The sequence below is a fragment of the Quercus lobata genome, chromosome 4 (genome assembly GCF_001633185.2).
Source record: "Quercus lobata isolate SW786 chromosome 4, ValleyOak3.0 Primary Assembly, whole genome shotgun sequence".
Lineage (NCBI taxonomy): Eukaryota > Viridiplantae > Streptophyta > Magnoliopsida > Fagales > Fagaceae > Quercus > Quercus lobata.
Window position 1 is genome coordinate 17,909,819 of NC_044907.1, and position 21,947 is coordinate 17,931,765.

At 36.4% G+C, this 21,947-nt stretch overlaps 1 protein-coding gene across 2 annotated transcripts; it reads right to left on the reverse strand.

The window, feature by feature from the left end:
• Nucleotides 1-596: 596 nt before the first annotated feature.
• Nucleotides 597-21,732, reverse strand: LOC115986796 (DNA-directed RNA polymerase V subunit 1). Of its 2 annotated transcripts, none has more exons than XM_031110106.1 (19): nucleotides 21,508-21,732; nucleotides 21,134-21,185; nucleotides 20,366-20,458; nucleotides 20,162-20,288; nucleotides 19,903-20,018; nucleotides 18,700-18,756; nucleotides 18,091-18,252; nucleotides 17,055-17,213; nucleotides 14,746-16,638; nucleotides 14,448-14,623; nucleotides 11,172-11,247; nucleotides 10,927-11,051; nucleotides 8,983-9,140; nucleotides 7,134-7,408; nucleotides 6,806-6,979; nucleotides 5,436-5,576; nucleotides 3,370-5,336; nucleotides 2,410-2,524; nucleotides 597-1,236 (listed from the first exon to the last, which is right to left on the reverse strand). In XM_031110106.1, the coding sequence occupies exons 3-19, from the start codon at nucleotides 20,444-20,446 to the stop codon at nucleotides 949-951; spliced, it is 6,090 nt and encodes a 2,029-aa protein (XP_030965966.1). In that variant the 5' UTR covers nucleotides 20,447-20,458; nucleotides 21,134-21,185; nucleotides 21,508-21,732; the 3' UTR covers nucleotides 597-948. The 2 variants fall into 2 exon arrangements, with proteins under 2 accessions (XP_030965966.1, XP_030965967.1); XM_031110107.1 differs by lacking the exon at nucleotides 21,508-21,732 and adding an exon at nucleotides 21,349-21,494.
• Between the last annotated feature and the right edge of the window lie 215 nt (nucleotides 21,733-21,947).

The window sequence follows — 21,947 nt, forward strand, 5'->3', positions numbered from 1 at the left end:
TAGGTTTGGACAAGTTAAGAGTATACAGTTGTTGGCTCTCATGTGACAGATAAGTAGAATTTGCTATTTTTTTTTTTTTGGTAAGATAGAATTTGCTAATTTAAAAGTGTTTCCAAAATGGTTTTGGTCATTCAAGTTTTATCTCTCTCTCTCTCTCTCTCTCATCCCTCCCTTTTCTCTCATTTTTATCGAATAGGGCTTGAAGCAGGGAACCGGAGATTTTAAAGTCCTCGATACACATCCCGCCCCGCCCAGAAAGGGGACAAAGCACCCATGATTAAACATCGCCCTGCCCATAAACCCGTTTCAAAGTCCTTGTTACACGTGCAAAACCTTCTCAAATACTATAAGACAATTTTGAATCATGCTAGTCACTATATACAACAAATTGCATTGCTTGTCAAAATAAACAAGAACCCAATGCTGTCTTCACTCTTCAGTGTCTTGCAAAACACTCCCAACGTTTATAAAGCTAGGATCGCACACCATGTCCATTTTCTCAATCATACATTACAAATGATCTCACTAAGATAGGCAGCAGACTAATCAAACTGGAAAAACACAACAAATAAATGAAAATAAGGAAGAAGAAAGTAGAAATTGGAGAAGTTTTTGATGAGAATGCAACACTTCCATCTATTTCGCATCAAAAACAACAAGAATAAATAGCCTGTGATTTCCCAAAACCCACTGTATAGGTACAAACTACCAAATACGCTAACTACAGGGTAAATATGAACCGCTCTTGTATGAAAAATGAGCAACTGAGATGGAAGCACGCTTCAGTTTGATTTTGTTGTGGATGAGCAGGAAGTAAACTAAAAACATCTGCCCAGTATATATACAAATCAGAATAGCAGATGATGGAAATTGTTTGTAACTAGTTACATCAGGGAGGCAAGCTAAAAGATTTACAATTAACATAAATTAGAACCCCCATACTCAGCCTTACTGCCTATTTTCATTCTCAGTTTCCTCTGGAGTGTTGTTGTTCTTCTCCTGATTCCCTCCAGAAGAACCAGTTTCTTCTGGATTGGTGTGTCTCTCCCGGTTGCCTCCAGGAGGACCAGAACGGGGTTTTCTGAAATATTTACCAATGAATGTTTCGGCAACATCTGGATACTTTCCCTTGATGAAGCTATCCAAGCATTTGCGGTAGGAAAAGTCTTCTTTACGACCATCAGTTGAGACAACGTAGAAGCACCGGCTTTCCTGGAAACTGCTGTGCCTGCTAACCTACATGTCGAGCTCAACATTATAGTAAACATCAATTATCATGCAACACAAATGCTAAATTACCAATTGAAGGAAAAAAAAAAGGTGGTGGGGTGGGTACTCCATTCTCAAGACCTACCAAAGACCTAAAATTTTCTTCCCAATTATTAAATAGAGAAACACTGCAAATTAGTCAAGTCAAAATCCATGTTTGCAAAGTCATCTGTTCTGGACTACAGGATTCATCCAACACTGCAGCATTGAAGTCAAACAGTCCACAAGCACAAATAAGATTTTCCAACTACACGATAGATGTGTCACCCCATTTCAATAATCAGCAAATTATATACATTTTCTGTTTAGAACAATGAGACACATCACTTCACCAGTTTGGAAGAACTCATCATGGAAACTCAGTTATGGTATGTAAGATCATGAAGTATCAACTATTTTAGATCCATTTATTAAGTAGTACTGTAGTACAAACTTATCAACCAATTAAAGAAAAAGAGTAAGGATCACATGAAATCATTAGAGAAAATTTTGCAAGAAAATTATCCCCATGGTCTTGGGACATTTTTACAAAAAGTAAAAGTTAGACCAAAGAGGAAGGTCAGCAATAAATAAATAAATAAAGGCACTGAGCAAAATATTAAATTTTGTAAACAATTATGTTTAATTAATGTAAATTTGAGACATTGCATTCCTGAATGGTGTGGGAAAAAGTGACCAGTAGTTTTCTGCAGTAACAAGATAATTATCCCTCGAATGTAACCCAAACTGCAAAACTATTACTCTTATATATTGAATCATGGTCATGGCAATTCACCTCAGGTAGGTGGAGACTGGAGAGCATAGCTTTCCCCTATGTTTGTCCATCAATGCATTAAGAAGCCAATTGCACTGATTTTTAAATTCAATGCACATATTTGGTGTGCAAAAGGATTTCACTGTATACACGGCAGCTTGAAATCATTGGAAAAAAAAATAGGCAAGGATATTCTGTTTGGAAAACTTAGCCAGATCAAAAGATCTGTTTTTATTATAAATAATCTCTTTTGAAAAGGCAAAACAAACAATAAACTCTCACATATCCAACAATAAACATCCAAAAATGTCCTGAATCCAATGTATTATATAATGAGGATGGTATAATTAAGGACAAAATAGTAAGAACATTGTTGTGAAGCATACCATGAAATGATCAATTCCAGCACCCATTTTCACTGCTTTATCTGGGTGATGGTTAAAAACATTATCAAGTACATAGGAATGATCCTCGGCTGACAGCGGGTCTCCATCATTGTACCTTCAGAAAATAATTTAAAATCAGAAGATGTCCATATGATGGGAATGGATCATATTTCAGGAAATGACCAAGTTAAGAAAAGAAATTAGATAGAGATCAAAGAGTAGAAAAATGAGGCATCAATGAAAGCTTCTGGATTTTATTTCTGGTTTAAAGATCCCATAATGAAGACCATAATTGCCAGTGCACATTTACCTATGGGGTAAGTGATACCACAAAAGTGGCTCCCAAGTGGGTGTGTGCCTAGCCGGTATCCTAAATGCACAAAAGGTATAATACTAAATATATATATATATATATAGATATAGATATAGACATAGATATCAATAAAAACATAAAGTACAGTCAGCCTTTTAGCCTTGGGAAAAAGGGCTAAGTATGGAAACAGAGCACAAATGCAGGATACACGGTACATGATAAACAGCACACATTGCATCAAGCAACTTCAAAAAGTTATGCATTTAAATGATTAGAATGGTACCATGTTAGTTGCCTATAGCTTAAAAGAATAATGTACTGAGTAGTGCCTCTAATTCAATTGTAAAAGTTTATGATACAGTTGTCAATAAAATTTTAAGCATGCCTCATTTGCCATCGTCCTCAACCTGGACTCTATTCAACTCCAAAGGAGAGATTTCCCTGAATATACTGGTCCTTTCTAATTGGACACAGAACATTTTATATGACAAGTAAATGCCAATGTCCTTTGGTTACAGTTTTATTCATATAACTTGAAATGCAAGTGTAACAATCATCCCATATTATTGAGTTGCTTAGCAACAAAGACAACAACGACTAGCACACATTGTTTAGAGCTATACAAGTATAAACCATGGAAGACATACCCAGTCCGATGCATTATTTTTCTGATAGTCTGCATAATCTGTTCAATTTCCACAAGAACATCTTGTTCCTCAGAAGTGAACATATCTAATCGTTGTCTGGTTGCAGTAAATATTCCACCTGCACCAGCATCATCATGAGTCCTTCCAGGTCCAGGTGATTTTGCAGGACGGTTCTTAGATTTCCATTCTCCATTATTTGTACCCCAACCTTTTGAACCTTCGAATCGGTTTTTCTTGAAGTGCGGTTCCATGCTTCCTCTTCCCCACTGATTATTATGTCTGTCACTTTCATTCCCACTACCAGCATTTGGTGAACCCCAACCATGCTTTGACTCATTCTGAGAGCCCCAACCTTGTGAAGATTCTGGTGACTTCACCTGCCCCCATGGATTACTATTGGCAGGTGAGTCAACATCCACAGTTAGGGATGAGTGTTCACCCCTACTCAAGTCTTCAGCAGTTGAAGCCCAACCAGATGTTGACTGAACTGTCTCCTGTGTCAACTTCTTATTGGCAGGTGACTCAACATCCAGAGACTGGGATGGGTGTTCATCCCTAGTCCAGTCCCCACTAGATGTTGACTGAACTCTCTCCTGTGTCCGCTTCTTATCCCAATCGAAAGGCTCTGTGCTTCGGTCACGTAGAGGTTTCCCATCATTTCTGCGAGGCTGAGATTCATCACCAGCTCCAGCCTTTTTCCCCCAAGGAGTTGCAGCATCCCAGCTGCGAGCTCTGGGAGAGTTCTCTTGAACTTTTGCAGAGACAAATGAATCTCGTGATTTATTGCCACCCATCCCCCAACCAGAAGAAACGTTTTCTGAGGAGATGACATCACTTGTTTCAGCTTTCTTGGTCCCCCAAAGAGATGACTCACTTTTTTCTGCAGTTTTTTTCTCCCAAGGCACTGAAACATCAGATCTGAAAGAATCATCTTTTTCTGAGATGACAACACCAGCTTCAGCTTTCTTGGTCCCCCAGCCAGATGATTCACTTTTTGCTGCAGTTCCTTTCTCCCAAGACGCTGCAACATCCCAACCATCAGATCTGAAAGAATCTTCTTGGGCTTTTGTGGAGATGATGTCGCTTTGTTCAGATTTAAGGGTCCCCCAATCAGATGAAACACTATCACCTGTTGTTCTTTTCTCACTAGTCCCCCAAGCTGGCACAGAATCCCAACCACCTGACCCAGAAGAATCCTCCTGGGGTTTCAAAGACGGGACATCTTGTTTTACAGCTTTGTCCCTTCCCCAATCATTTGTTGTTTTTTTATTGCCAGTCCCCCAAGCCGGCACAGCATCCCAACCTCCTGACCCAGCAGAATCCTCCTGGGGTTTCAAAGATGGGGCATCTTGTTTTACAGCTTTGTCCCTTCCCCAATCATTTGCTGTTTTTTTATCGCTAGTTCCCCAAGCTGGCACTGCATCCCAACCACCTGACCCAGCAGAATCCTCCTGGGGTTTCAAAGACGGGGCATCTTGTTTTCCAGCTTTGTCCCTTCCCCAATCATTTGTTGTTTTTTTATCGCTAGTCCCCCAAGCCGGCACAGAATCCCAACCACCTGAACCAGCAGAATCCTCCGGGGGTTTCAAAGACGGGGCATCTTGGTTTTCAGTTTTGTCCCTTCCCCAACCAGACCATACATCACCCTTTCCTGTAGTTCCCGCATTTTTATCAACATCCCATCCTCCACTAGAGCCTGAATTGAAAGCCGAAACCTTTTCCCAAGTTGATTCACCTGGCAGATTATCTAGACAATTCTCAAATTCAGCACTGTCTTCAAAGGATGGCTTATCAAAACTTGAGTTATGTTCTGGGGAGGGTTCCCACTCTGCATATTCATCTTCCAGCACAAGATCATCAACATCTACACCCAGACAATCAGTATTTGATTCTTCTCCATTTGCACTTCCTCTCACCATATGTAGGAAGTTATAAACATCTATTCCACCCTCTTGATTCAATCCTCCCTGGAAAAGAAAACAATATCAAACAAATCTAGCAATACCCCACAAAGTAAGTTAAAAACAGTTGTAAAGACATTTGGAGAACTTTAAAATCATTAATACCTCCTTCTTGTCCCAGAGCACATCAAATCTAGAACCTGTACCCACTGCCACATGTTTACCCCAGGAACATGATGCAACAATGCTCGACAGAGAATCGACGTGACACTTCTCAGAAGCTCTTTCAAAACATCTTCTTGGTGTCTGAATCACATATGGGGCAAGGTGAAACAAAAAAATAATAACAGATTATCTTACAGGGAAGCATAAGTGTAGTTTTTAAATTCTCAACTTGGATCGAAAATTATTTACTGGTTTTTCAAATCTTAGTTTAGATTGTTGTTAAGTTGCATTATTTTGTGCTCCAAACTCCAACAAAAGATCCACATCGCTTCAAAAATCAGTAGTAGGCTTAGCTGGGACCAGGATATAAAATCAGGATCTTATCTTATGTGAGATCCAACCAATTCAAATTTTGTATGAACTTAGGGATGTTTTCTTGCAACAGGGTTGTCATTTGCATTTGGTTGTTAGGTCCAATATAAAATCAGTTCGAAAAGAAAGAGGAAAGGCCAAAGATGCATTAAAACATGCCTCAACACAAATTCCTGGGCCATCAGCTCTCTTACTCACTGCTGTTACATCCCATTAGAGCAATTAGCCCCTTTTTCAATGCCAAAGGAGTACAGAGGCAGACTAGGAGCAGAAGTTAACATCAGAACACCAGTGGCATCAAAACTCTCTCTCTCTCTCACAATGAAATTCCCAGTTTCCTTTTCCCTCAGCTATTTACTTTTCTTTCTTGCTTCTTCTCCATTCTTTGCTTATTATTTTTTTCATTAGTTTCTCGCTCTTGGCTTTCTGCATCACCTACCTATTACACAAATTTAAACATTGCTGAAAACCTGCAATCTTCCTTATTTGTCTACAGGGTTGCAATCTTGGGATGGCTAAATTAATATATTTTTTATCACTTATTTATTGTTGCAAACTTGGGATGTCTATATCTTTTGTAACTGAACAATTTTTTTTTATTTAGCTTGGATACATATTTATGTTCTTTTTGCAAGGAGTCAAACCTTGATCATTACATTTTTAAATTGTGAGGGCTCCACCTTTAGAGCTATAATCAAAAGGTCTAACCTCTACCTTTTTTTTGTTGACAAGTAACGTAAGAAATATTATTAGCCAAAGCCACTCCAAGTACACTAGAAATGTACTACAGAAAAAAAGGTTAAGTAACCTCTATCTTTTTTTCTTTTAGTTAATTAGCATATTTTTATAAAATATTACAATTTTACGATCAGATCCTATATTCCAATCCAAAGAAACCACTTTGATCCAGTGATACTCAGTAGGATCCCAATTTTGGCAAATGCTTGCATTTGAACTATACATATTTCAAATGATTCAAAACGAAAGCTATTACTTACAAAAAGTGTTGCTTCAGTAAATGGTGCTTGGACATTCAATGAGCGAGACAGTGCCTTATAACCAGCAGTATTGAAGCCAACCAAATTTCCAGCACATGTCATACTATTTGCCAAGAGAAGGAGATGCTCTTTCAGAACACCCTTTGCCACCATTGTCACCGATCTGGCCAGGCGCTGCACAATGAGCAACAACATTAGTTGTTTCTCTTAGGGTAAAAAGGAGAGGAAAATAGAAAAAATAAAAATAAAAAGGCATTCCATTGAGCTGATTAGCATCGAAACCTAATGTGGAACAGTTCATAAGGTGGTATAGGAAGTCTAAAAATACCTGAACTGCCTGATCAAAAGCACAAGAGATCCCAAGCAACTCCTGAGTTTGCTTGATTGCGTATGGTATGGAGCGCCTCGTGTCAATTAAATGAAGCACTGGAAGACATGAGTCCATAATGATCCTCCAAGCATCACCGGTACGCTTCACAACGGATTTCTCCAGAGTGACGTCCACTGCCAGTTCGCCCTTGTGAGACTTACAAGGGCTTCTTATCCATGTTGTTGAATCTGGATTAATCCAGATTATGCTTGCCATGCAAATCCTGGGGTCACCTGCCCATTCAAAAGGAAGAGTACATCTCATTTCATATTCTAGATTCTATGGAATTCTTAAAATATCAAGACACACCATATATGACCAGTGAAATAAATACTTAGGCTGGACCTAATAAATCAAAGGTAAAGGTACATTATACAGTTTGGTATACAGGGCAACATCAATAGTTGTGGAACATATATGGAACCCTGGACTAAGTTAAAATGCTAAAAACTTTTTCCATATTTGAGACTTCAGGATCACACTTTCAGAAGGTTTCCTTCTCAAAAATTTGCTTAAGTATCACCAATTGATATTAAGTATCTTAGACTTTATTTTCTTTGGATCCAAGTTAGTATTTTTTTTAGGGTTTAGTTTACTATTCAAACTAGGAGTCCTAATACTGCTAGTACAAGAAGAGGTCCTTATAAAAATTATGCACAATGTATTCAAAGGAGATGGAATTGATTAACAAAATTTGAGTATTTTGAGCATAGACACATGTTGGCCTTTGTGGTTTCTCTTCCTACTCCTTTTCTCTTCTTTCATTGCTTTCCTTGGCATTGTTCACAGGTACTGTTCATACAGCCTATGAAGACCCTAAAATTCTCTTACTCTTATTCTTTACAATCCCAAATCAAGCTCTTTCTCTTACCTATCAAAACCCTATATTCCCACATACTTTATTCTACTACATAGTCATCAAATAACTCATCAAACCACCTTTATATTTCTATCACAATCCTAAAACCCCTCCTCAAAAATTCTAAAAGTAGATCTACAAGTTCTCCTAACCCCAAGCCCACCACAAACACACGTAGACACGTACCTCAGTTTGTCCTACATCATTTAATCAGTTATGTATACATTGACTAAGAGGGAAAATGTCTCAAGAATGTTGTTTTTAGAAAAGAAACACAAAAAACAAAATAAAAATCAGGAAAGCACAAAACTAATTATATATATATACACACACATATACACACAGAACTCTAAAAAAGGCTACGATCTGAATGGAGTTTAGTCACCCTCATTTGCAGAGCACTTTGACATGAGGGAATAGAAAAACGTTTGAAAAATATGAATAAAACTGTTCTTACATCTGTTTCAGAGAATCCCTTCCAAACTAAAGAAAAAACTCTAAAGCATTCAATTCAAAGAATTGAAAAGTAGCTTAAGAGCCTATTTAACCAAATTCAAGCATGACATTGACAATTAAAACTTTTCAACCCTCACAATTCCCCAAGCACAGTGAAATTTTAAATAATGAAGAAAGCAGGAGTGAGTGAAGCAGAAGAAAAGCCATTTTGTATTTGTTTGTTATCCAGCACAGTTATTGCATATCAGCAGGAGAGAAAAATCATTTTTATTGACTAATATATATATAATTAGTTTTAAAACAAAATCATGATAATGAATCTGTATTAAGAAAGAAAAACAGAACACAGGTTGCATGCACCTGAGCCTAACAATGACCAATTTTGAGGTAAAATCACATACTCTACCATGTTCATATACAGGTACATAGCAGAATTCATGAAACTTTAAAAAAAAAAATCATGTAATACCAAACAGCTGTAATGAATTATACCTTTGATGATCGTCTCTAGAAGAACCGGAAAAATCATGTCAGCAAGGATATGTGAAGTATTCTCCAAATGAATATCACACATATCCTGCAACCAGAACATCAAGCACGGCATACCAGCGATTTCATTTGCACAAGACTGCTGGAAGTAGCAACATTCACTGCCAAGAAAGACCATAAAGCAAAAGGTAACTTTTTTTTTTTTTGATAAGTAAAAAGGTAACTTTTCACTCCTAAGAGTTTCAGTATTGTGCTAAATTGCAGTAAACATGTGGGTTAGAAGGGAATAAAATTGCACACACAAGGGCAAAAACTAAACCAAACATTTCATTAGTTTATACCATGTAAACAACAAAAATGTACCTATCAAAAAAAAAAAAAAACAACAAAAATGCTAGACCTAATATTACAAATTTACAACTAAGAGAGATAACATGCCTAGAGAGATTTTGAAACTTCTTTTCAAGCCAGATATTCATAGTTATACTCATGGTGTCTATTCATAGAGAGATAACATGCTTATGGTGTCTATTACCATACTCATATATAAGGTTTTAAGATATTCCCACACTTTATATTCTTTTTTGTTCCTTAAAAAGACCATTGAAAGCAATTACAATATATGACAACAAAGCCATCAAAGAAAAAGGTGTCTCAGATAAACATTTCATTGTGATTCTTCTGCTGTTATAGAAGGATTCAACAATGATTGATAACAAATCACAACAGCAATGAAAGAGTAGCTTCATGGGCTGTGATGTCATGTTAAAATGCAATAATGTGGACATATTATTTATTTATTTACTTATCCAAAAAGATAATGTGGACAAGACCCAGAATAAGAAATGAGACAACGATTTATTAGTCTACTAGTGAAAAAGATTCACAACAAAGATATACTAAATTTGACAAATACAAAATGTTCAATCCCAAGTGTGGACATTCTGACCGCTAAATTGTTAGGATGCCAACAATGACAAAGATTAGTAGGTAGTTCTTTTTTTGGGGTTAAGGAAATGAACTTTAATTTAATAGGCCCAGTAAGGGGCACATGCCATGAAACATGGTAAGTATACATGTGAAACACCCTATAAAAAGAACTAATTTCTAAGATTTAAAATCTCCAGTCCCTTGCTAATCTGTTCAGGATCCATAGCCAACCCTAAAATTTTGAATCTAAGGCTTTGTTGGTGTTGTAGGTATATAGGGGGCAGAGGGGGCGGTGGGGTACAAACCCAAGGCACCAGACACCACAGAGGATGCTAATACCACCGGGTAATGCTTGAACCTTAACCAATCATAAAAAATAAAAAAATAAAAAAAGTAAGAGGTTCAAATCAAAAACTGATTTTTCACAACCTTCAGAAGTCAAGAAGTTACTCTCCCTCCACACATACCACATATGAACCTTATAAAAAAAAAGTATTGGTGTATGTACTGATTCTCCTTTGGAGCCAAAACAAAACTATCATGCTGACCTATAAAAGTTTAGATTTTAATCAAATTGTAAGCATCAACCATAATGCTAATCTTCATCCTCCATTACAACACATCAACAGGAAGCACAAGTCATAGTCTGGTAGATTTGGATTCTTTGAAACTTCAAGAGATGGCCAAAGGCCAATACTTACAGGTTTACATTTTGGTATGACAAACATAAAATTCTTTGCAATAATTTTATATTACTGCACTGTATAAATAAATCCAAAAATATTAAAAATTTATCAATTAAAAAATGTAACTTGAAGGAAGGAGGGGGAAAGGAAAGGGTCGAAGTAAGCAAAAGCTGTTTAAGCCCACCCCCCCCTCTCTCTCCCGTGGGCTCCCCACACCATGTAAGCAGTTTTCCTAGTCAACTCAAAAAGCACATTGCAGAAAAAAATAAACCTTAAATTTAATGACCATATGGCAAATTTATTATGTGATTACAAGTTAATTGAGACTAACCTGAAAGACAGAGCCGTCCTTTTAAAAACACGAGTAACTTTCTTCTTCTTCCGGAATGAATTAATAGTCTCTTGGCACTTTTGAAGAACCTCATGCATACTAATGTTCATATCTTGCAACATTTTCTGTTCAACAAATCTCAAGTTACTCACCAAAAGAATAATTGCTAAACAGCAAGCAACAGCAACTTCAATTGTAAAATATACTCCAGAGTAATAAACAAGTTAAAAAGCAAATGCACCAACCTCATTTAGATGCACATGACCAATCAGGCCTGCATCAATCTCTAAACCTTCTGATACAGTTCGATGCCCCTTATATCTGCATGTAAGAAGCACAACTATCAGGATTAAATTGAACAGGAAAAAAAAAATTGGAGTATGACAAATTGTGAGAGAGAGGGGAAATTGCATTGTATGTTGGTACTAAAAAGAGAACCATATTGTCATAGAAAAAAGAGAGCAAATCAAATAAAATGGGATCTGTCATACACAGGATAGTGAACAAGCAATTTCTCCCACTATGTTCTCACTGAAATTTAACCATAAAGACAATTAGCAAGCAAAGAACTCAATCACACATTTTTTTGAGGATGACCATCTCTTGCAATTTTCATTTTTTCTACATACATTTAGAACCTGCTCAAACAAAGCTACTCAGTGGAAGAATTGATTTGTAACATACACTTATCACAATCTCTATTTTACATCCAAAGCAATATTTATATATTTGATACGATGCATGGACAGTAAAGTGACCATTATGGGGCAAAGCAAGCTTTTAGAACTTCTTTTCACTAGATAGAGGTTAGAAAAGAATGACTAAAGAAGAAGAAGAGGGAAAAGTATGACACAGAAACATTGCTCAGTGAGAATCCAAGCTCTTTAAAATTCACATAGTGAGATGCATCTTAGATAATGATTGTAAAGCTTAACTTGACAAATATTCCTCCAAAGTGGCCTTTCTAATTCCGGACTTGTTTCCTACCAAAAGGGTCACTTGCTGACTTGGTTTAAGCATGTGAGCAGAAACAAGGGAAGATATGAAACTATCTGCAAATTATATTTTTTTTTTTTTTTGATAGGTAAGAAAAAATATATTCAAAAAACTACTAGATGCCAAATAGCACCAGCATAACAAAAGTACAAAAAAGAAAAGCAGAAAACAAGAACAAAAAACATTAATTACAAAGAAAGAGAGCTAAGGAAAAGAGGAAGAGAGTCACTAGATGTGAGTCCCCAAGCCCTAGCCCAGTCAAACAGGGAACTAGAAAAGAGAGCAAGCATTTGGTCCTCAGATCTATCCAAATTCTCAAACGTCCGCCGATTGCGTTCCTTCCAAATACACCACATCAAACACAACGGAACTAAGTTCCAAATGTAAGATGAATGCTTTCCCAACCAATTCCACCAACTAAAAAGAAAAATCTGACACTGTACATGAGAGGACCCATGAAATCCCAAAAAGCCGAAAAACAAAACACCACAGCCGATAAGCCTTTCCACAATATAACAACAAATGATCCACTGTCTCACCACAGCAACGACACATAATGCACCAGTCAACAAAATCAAAGCCTCTAAACCGTAAGTTATCACCCGTGAGGATCCTATCCCATACAGCTGTCCAAACAAAGAAAGAGACACGCCAGGGAGCCTTAACCTTCCAAATACCTTTCCATGGAAAAACAGCGGAAGAAGAGCCATGTAACTTATGATGAAAAGAGCGGATAGTAAAATCCCCATTTTTTGTCAACTTCCATCTCAACCGATCACCATCAGTCCCTGAAGGTAAATTGGCTGCCAAGAGCCGAAGGAAATCAACCACCACATCTGCCTCCCAATCATTAGGACCTCGATTGAAACGAACATCCCAAGTTCTCCCATCCCCTGCTCCTTGACATATCAAAGATGATTCTATAGAAGCCTCTCTGTTTGCAGCAAAATTGTACAAGATTGGAAAAGCCAGTTGGAGAGAAAGATCTCCACACCACCTATTTGTCCAAAATTTCACTATCCCCCACCCCAACCTTATACTGGACATTTTTGTTGAAAATTTCCCAGCCTTTCCTGATACTTCTCCACAAACCGCAACCATAAGCACCCCTTCCCAGCTTAGAGGTCCACACCCCCCCCCCCAATCTTCCCCAAATTTCAAAGCTACCACCCTCCTCCAAAGCCTATTCTCCTCGATCCCAAAACGCCAGAGCCACTTTCCTAGCAAGGCTTTATTGAAAGTGGTTAATTTTCTAATACCCAGGCCACCATAAGCAATAGGCAAACACACCTTATCCCACCCCAATAAATGAGTCTTAGGGTCTCCCCACAGGAAATCCCTTTGGAGCTTCTCAATTTTGTTTGCCACATGTGTAGGGATTGATGCAGGAAAGAGAACTTAAATCTACTGCTGATTGATAATAGCCTAATCCTAGAGTCCTATCTCATCTTCCAAATAACAAATAAATTTAGGGTCTGTTTGGATAAAACTTATTTTGCTGAAACTAAAAACTGAAAACACTGTAGCAAAATAATTTTTAAATGTGTGAATAGTACCGTGGGACCCATTTTTAATGAAAAAATTGATAAAAAATGAAATTTGTAGGTCCATGAACAGTGCACGGATGCACTGTTCATGAAAGCCCAGTCAAAAGTTGCGGCTACTGTTGCATGAACAGTAGCCGCTTGTGGGAAAAACGCGTGAAAAAAAAAAAAAAAAAAAAAAAACGCAGAAACGCACCTCAGCCAAAACGCAACGCCAACCCAAACACACACTTAACCATCTAATTTCATTTAGAGTCACATGCTAGTTACTCCACCTTTTAAAATGCCAAAGGAATAATAATAAACAAAACAAAACATAACATAACATAGATGCATAAAAGACTAGTCTTGTAACAGCGAAGGGGCTGACGAAATGGACAAGTGTGCATACATTCCTTTGGGATTAAATTCTCTTAAATCACACAGACAGTAAGGCAAAGAGTGGAAACAAAATGAATGCCGAACAAATGCCTAATTGGTTAACTAAGGCCATGCTCACCTTTAATGGACGCAATAGACCCTCCAGATCATTTGACTCAATAAAGGTCAACAACATACAAGAACTTAGGCAAATAAAGGAGCAGATCCAGATATCAATTACAGCACATGTGAGACAACCAAGGGTCAACAAAACTTCATCACAGATATAGAACAAGTTAGGCAAACGATGGAGCAGATCCAGATATCAATTACAGCACATGTGAGACAACTGACAACCAAGGGTCACATGACTTTCAAAACTTATAGCTTCTACTTCACAAAATTTGTATTATAGGGAATGACATAAATGATCATCTTTTCTTGGATCCAACTTTAAGACCAATACACTTATATATAATACAAAAATAACATATCAACTAACAACATAATCAACAATGAGCATAGATTTGAGCCATATTGTACATGCATAGGAAAATGCATAGATATGTAACAGAAGATAAATAAGTAACAAAAGGCACCAAATGTAATGGCAAAACATACTCAATCAGGAACTCAACCGCAGAATCTTTAAGGCTGACTTTCTTCAATTGATTCTTTACTAAATATGCTGCTTTTTCTCGGCAATACTTTCTCCCACAACCACATTCATTCAAATACAATATTACTCGGCGGTCAATGAGTTCATTTTTAAAATTGACTTTGCAAAGCAGTATTTCCTGAAGAGGGAAAAGTAAATAAAAACATGAGTGTACAATTATGGGAGACAACTATGCACTTGCTATAGAAGAAGCAAAGAAAAGGTGAATAATATCATATGCAGCAGCCAAAAATTTAATACCTTCATCAGCTCCCATGAGGAATTGCTGCTTGGAGTAGCATCAAGAACTGCCTTATAAGCAGGATTCGACATTGCCGTTGCAGCTAAGACACCAACAGGTTCCCCAGCAGGAAATAAATTCTGAGGCTTAGATTTATCCTTTACTCCATACTCAAATTGGATTATAGAATTGCTACTAACATTTCTGACAGTGCCATCATAACAAATAACAACATCTCGAAGGATGGCCATTAAGTTTTTAAATAAAGTACCAGGTTCAGTCAGTCCTCTCGATGAGCGAACAATAATTTCTCTTGTAGATATTGAATGAACCATCTCCTCATATGGATCTAACCCATGAAAAAAACAGCTTTGAATCAATCCATATTCTGCAGAAGGGTAGTCAACTCTAACAGAAGAATATTTTCCATTAAAAAGGGAGGCCACGTCTTCAATCAATGTCTTGGAATAGAATTTTCCCTTGTCAGAAAGTTGCAGGCCCAGGAACCCAATTTGTTGCACTACCTTGTTAATAGCTGAATCACTTTTAGAGTCAATTAACTCACCCAATGAAGATGACTTTAGAATAAAATTTGTAACTGGCGCTTTCACAACTTTGATGTGATTCTCCAGTTGCAACTCCACCGTCTCATTGTATGTAGACCTTAGGTCATAGAGCAAAGGAGAAATATCCCGAATATTCTTTTGAATATCTTGTATGGCCTCCCCGGATATGGAAAAATCATCCAAGCCAACACTGAAACCATCTACAAATATGTTTTCCATCAACAAGGGCTGTAGAGAATTAAAAAATTTTAATACTTCTTCAGGACCCTTCTCAGAGAAAATAGCAGTAACAATTTCATTCACCAAAGATGATATTACATCTCTATTGAAGTCAAATTTTAATACGTCACTTTGACTAATCAAGTATCTTTCTCCAACACAGTCAAAATGAGCAGGCAAAGCGGTCTGTAACATTTGTACAGCAGTCCAATGAGGGGCACCAGAATGAGCCTTCAACAAAGCAGGACGAGGCAAAGAAGATGAAGCAAACATGGCCAATTGCTGAGCTGCAGCTCTGGGTAAGAAATATGTCTTAAACATTGTCTTTAGAGACAACAATGAGTCTGTGGTCAGTTGCAAGTTGAGGTTGCCGCTGTGAGAGCTAAGCAACTGTTTATCCACAGAAAAAAGCTCCAAAACTTCTGCTTTTGCGGCAAGAGACTGAGGATAAAATAAGTGAATGCAGTCACCATCAAAATCGGCACCTAAGGGCCCACAAATAAGTGGGTTTATCTTCACCGTATGATCATCATGAACATACACCGCTAGAGCTTGCAAGGAATGTTTGTGAGTAGTTGGCGGCCTATTGATGAAGACAAAATCCCCATCCATTATCCTCCGATGAACCACTTGACCAGGCCTCAGGAAAGTATGCCCCTTCGAGCCCTCCCTCAGTGAATATGTTGATAACCCATCTCTAAATGTGAGGCATAACTTGTTATCTACCAGCTCTTGTAGATAGTTCATGTTGTGCACATTAACCTTCTCCTCAAATGTAATTCTTTGTGCAATCTCAAATGGGATACCAATCTCATTGACCCTTGTATAAGCATCACCAGTAACCACAGTGCGAGAAGAGAAGCCTGAACCCTTTCTGATGAACAATGTTCTTATTTTCTCAAGCCATGCTTTTGTTGAAGAATCATTGGACTCCTTGCTAACACCGAATCGTGTATCTATATCACGAGATGCTTTTGCAGTACCCCTAACTTGCAGATACTGATTAACTGCTACTTGCAAATCATTAGCTTCAACTTCATGAGATTGAAAATTTGGTGTACCAGATCTTGAACTTTTGATAATTTCGACTTGCCTGAGAACTTTCTTGAGCATAGATATAGAAGGATCCTGGAATAAAACAAGACACAGATGCTTGTAGACTGAGAATTCAACCTCAGACAAAATAGTGACAAAAAAAAAAAGCCCACTGCTAAGATTTGCTTCTTTTTTAAATTTAAAAAAGAGATAAATGTCTTTAAATTAGCACAACATGGGCTGCAACTCTAGAACACAGGAATCAAGATGTATACAAGAGAAACACCCAAAACAAAATTAAGAACTAAAATTTAAAAGAACTAGGAACTCCAAGAAGTTTGTGGAATAGAGTGACCAAGTAGCCGTCATCCAATCATAAAGAGACCTTAAAAACAAAAGCTTCAATCTCACTAGTAGTAACCCTCCTCAAAATTGAGCAAAATCCTCTGTCCAAAGACTAAGACATTAAACACAAAAGAATTGTAAGATTTGCTTATAATTTGGCTTACCGAAGACATGACACTAACACCATCAGAAATTTCTGGCACAGACAAACAGTTTGGCGGGACAGGCAAGTATTGCAGGATATATCCATCTTGAGGGAAATACCCCTTCGCAGAAAGCTTTTTTCTAGTCTCTGCAGGAATTCTTTTGAGCATTTCCATTACCTGTTAGTTATTTACACATGTACAAGAGGCAATATCAAGTTGCAGCACAAGTCTAGTTAACAGATATCACAATCAACAGAAAATCACAGCATTTTCTAATATTCATATGATTTACACGACATGCTTTCTCTTCTCATATCTAATACCTCTACTAAACAACACATTTGTCCCAATCACTAATAATTGAAAACATCATTTAATTGGTGGGATACTTCAAAATATATTCTAAAGTTCAGCCAACTTATACATCCATCAAGATAAATGAGTGAAAATTTTATTCCAAGCCAATCCTCAAAGCCAAAACATTTCACAAAAGCATCAGGCAGACCATGGCCTAAACATGGCATAAATTTAAGTCAAACTAACAACCTAAGAAAATAAGGTGTTAATATCGCCAAATTACCATGATTAGAAATGTGAGCCAAAACTACAAATAGTATTGGCACGAACATGCAATTCATAGATTGCAGTCTAAGACAATAAGATGATCAAATCATCAAATTGCTGTCATCAAAACAAAAGAGTAGTTATTTACGTCATTCAAAAACAATGTTACTAGTACAATACATGCAATAAAAATAAGTCATAAGATGATCACGTCTCCAAATTTCTGAGATAAGAACAGATGAGTACCAATAGATTTGTGCAAAAAAACACAAGCAGTACTAGAACACTGCAACATGGAGAAGGGTGTAAAACTCAAGGCAGAACAGCAATTTTCACCACAAATACAAAAACGATAAAACAATAGCAGATAAGAAGTCAGTTTAAATATATAAGACCTCCTCCTGCATTTATCAACTAGGCCCCAAAAAAATACATTCTAGTGTCACTGTAACAAGCAAAAATCAAACACAACTAAGAGTAGGAACCAAACCTCACAAGGAAGCAGAGTTCGACTTAAGTCATCACCATAGCGAAAACCATATCTTTCCAAAAATTTCCAGAAATCCTCTCCTCTTGTCCTTTGTGGCAGCTTCAGTTCCAAGTAACAAGCACCATCCTTTTTAACCTCTTTAATAGAAACTTGTGAAGCTTCCTAAACAAGGAAAAAAATAGATTTAAATGCACAGAACAATATTATCAGAAAAATTTTCAAATCTACACAAATAAGCACTGCTAGAAAGACCAAATTTTAAACAATCTTAGGACAAAAAAGTGGTCTACAAGAAAGGTTGTTACAAGGTAAGGAGACAGTTCTAACTTCTAAGTTTAAGAAGTTACAGACAGAATCAAAAACCAACCGCAATCCCTTTATAAACCCCAAATTAGCTTTATCTATCAATTTTTAGTACTTTCATTCATCTCATAGCTTACCAATTGATGTGGATGAATATAAAATAAAATAAGAAAAGAGAATGGGAATATAAGAAATTTATACATGGCTTACTTCAATCATTCATATTAATAACCAAGCCATGGTGTCTTGAAGTACAAGCAACATAGCTCAACAAAGGAAAATATAGTACCATCATTTGATACTCACCTCACAACATGAAGCTAACAATCTTTCTGCAAGACCAGGAGTATTCTTGGCCGGAAACTGAATTGTACAATCAAGCATATAAAAGTACAAGGTCAGAAATTGTAAAATCTCAAACAAAAGGTGCATCATAACTGGTTTACAAAATAACAAAGGATTGAAAATCAAGATACAGAGTAAATATCAATTCTTTCTTGACAAGATATTAACAAACAAGAGAGTCATGGGTTCCAAAGCGGGGGTGTCATGAAATATGTTGAAAATGTCAAAACATTGCACAAAAATTAATGTTTCCCAGCTTATATATTTAGAGATAATAAAATTAAGGGATACAAAATAATTATAAGAAACAAATAATTTTTTTTTTTTTTGGTAAAATGCAAAACTGACCCTCTAAATTTCTTTAGATTTCATTTCAGTTCTTTAACTTTGCTTTTGTTCATTTCAGTCCTCTAACTTTCAAGTTTATTCAATTAAGGCTTTTCCATCAACTTTTGTTTTATATGTTGTGGTTAATTTTTCAATTTTATAAATTTTTCTTCAAATTTTTTGAATTAAAAAAGCTCAATTAATGATTGAAAAATATTTTTCTGATTTTTTTTTTCAAAAAATTTTAACAAAAGTTAACGAAAAAGCCTTAATTGAATAAATCTAAAACTTAGAGGACTGAAATGAAATCTGAAGAAAATTAGTGGGTCAATTTTGCATTTTAGCCCTTTTTTTTATAGGTAATGTAAAAGATTTTATTAGAAAAAGAAACGTGCCAAGTACACAGGAAATGTACTATAGGGACATCAACATCAAGAACCCAAATTACAATGATCAAACAAAACAGGAAGGGAAAAACAAGAAAAGGTAGGCAAAACTAAACACCATGCAAGAAGAGTAAGAAAGAAAAAAAAGACTTAAACTCAAGAGTGGACCATTCAAATCCCTCGAAGCTTCTAGTAAAATTGTAGTTACTTAAAAAGATAATACTATAATTACAAAGAAAGAAAGAATATTCAAAATAGATTTTAATAGGCAAGGCTTCTTGACAAAAGCACTTCATTTCTTAGCAGAAAAGGGAAAATAAAACAATGAGCTCCTTTATATTCCCTTAATCAACAAAGAGAAAAGACTCAGAGAACAAGTAAAATTAAATTTGCGTGAAGTCTCTGCTTCACATACAGAATCAGGAGATAAAAAGGAGCCCTCAAGTCATACCTTGGTTTTTTTAATTTTTAAGCATTTTAGGCACAATAAGCTCAGCATTTTCTTCAGTTCACTAACATGGCTGGGATGATATATTGGTATAGGCATCTCAATATATCCAAAATGCCCTGAAAGGAACATAATGAACAAGACTCAGTTACTTTTTATAACACATGCAAATGAATGATTATCAGCATGCCATACATTTTAACATTTAACAATATCCAATCATTTTTACACAAGATAACAAGATAGACAAACGCTTACACACCTTCACACTTCCCAGCTTCAGAGGTGCCACAGGATTCACATTTCCCAAATTCCAGGGGCAGGCCAAGAAAGGGATTTGCAAGTTGGCTGGCATGGCTAATGGGACAGTCACTGATGGATGCTGTACACTATGAAAACATTGTAACAACAAATGAGAAATTGACCCAGTAATTTGGTAAATGGTTCAAAGTCTAATTCTACTTACGATTTCTTGACGAGTGGCCAAGCCAAATCTTATCCCCAAAACCTCCGCATCTAAAAAACTAGTAGAGGCAATTTCTTCCATCTATTTCAGGATCTGTGAAGCCAACATTGTTTATGGAAGCAGATGTCAAAAGGTAAACAAAATGAGATCACTCGTGGACAGTAAACAAGACCATAACAAAAATAAAATTGAAAGAAAAAAAAAAGAATAATCTTCCAGGAACTTTCAGTGATGTTGAGCAAGTATATAATAGCAGTATTTGTTTAGCTCAGCACCAGTTTACAAATTTCCTAGCTTTATAAAAAATAAAAAATAAAAACTTAAAAATTCTCAGAATTTTTTCATTACTTATCAAAATGCCATCCTATTATAGTTTATAGTTGTGAAATAAATAAAAAGGAATGGCAAGATTACACTTTCACAAGTGAAATCCAAGTATCAGTACAGTATACCAAAAAAACCAAAAAAGCCTGAAACAACATTTTAGCAAAACTGAACAGAATAAATGAATAATTAAACATAAGCAAAAAAGGGAATAAATTTAGTCAACGTAAAGGCTTGGTGTTGGCTTCTGAGAAAATGGATGAAAATTCCTTTCATCTAGTGCCCTTTTTCCCCCCTAATTTTTAGGCAAAAACCAAAACCCAACAACAACAAAAAAAAGGAAGAAAAAAAAAATCACCACTTTCTTTTCCCTCCATTTTCTCAGCAGCCAAACGCTTCAAAAAAAAAAAAAATCAACATGCATGCAAGGAAGAACAAAATTACCTGTCTTGAGTCGTTGGTATATACTTGAAGCTGAGATTTTGCTCACAAAACCCTAAATTAAAACCAGACAAAAAGTAAAAAAACACACAACAAAATGGTTATACATGGGTTTAGAGAGTGACAGTCAAACAAAGAAGTAAGAGAAACTAAAAAGCCTCCGTTTGGTTCCCGAGAAAACCCAACAGGAAGAAAAAAATAAGGAAATGAACACAAACCCATCAATGTGCAAACTTTTCCACTCCCCAACACACAACAACAAAACACAATGCCCCAAAAAATTCCGTCATTTTCCGTTTAGACTTTCTCAGCAACCAAACAGAGGAAAAAAGTGAAAACCCAGAAATGCAAATGAGCTAAAAAAATGAAAAACTCACCACAGATTTTCACTCTCTCTTCCCTTAGAATTTCTGGGCTTTCATCAAAAACCCTAAATTTTACCCCCCCAAAATGCCAACAGAGAGAGACATATTAGGGGTTAGAGAGAGAGTGAGAGTGTGAGCTGAGAGAGAGTCAAGAAGAAATTGTGAGAAACAGAAAAAATGTTTTGCCTTTTTGTATTTGTAGTACAAAACAATAACAAAAGCAAATATTTTGGGGGAGTGGCTGTTTCCAATAGGCTGTGTTTGGATTTGTGTGCTCTTTTTTGAACAAGCAGAGAGATTGAGAGAGAGGGGAATTACTAATTGAGTGATTAGCTTTTTGCATGAATGAAATTAGTAATTTAGGTGTTTTAAACAAATTAGATTGAGATTTGAGATTGGTTTTTTTTTTTTTGGGGAGAAAAATAGGTTTGTGATGGATTAATTGGGTATTA

Bases quoted from the DNA above. Each gene is read 5' to 3' on its own strand.
- LOC115986796 (XM_031110106.1), bottom strand. From the start codon at position 20,446: ATGGAAGAAATTGCCTCTACTAGTTTTTTAGATGCGGAGGTTTTGGGG. The intron at 18,757-19,902 runs GTATGACTTGAG...TGTACAATTCAG, and splicing joins TAAAAATTAAAAAAACCAAG to TTTCCGGCCAAGAATACTCC. The intron at 11,052-11,171 runs GTTGGTGCATTT...TTTGTTGAACAG, and splicing joins GTCATGTGCATCTAAATGAG to AAAATGTTGCAAGATATGAA.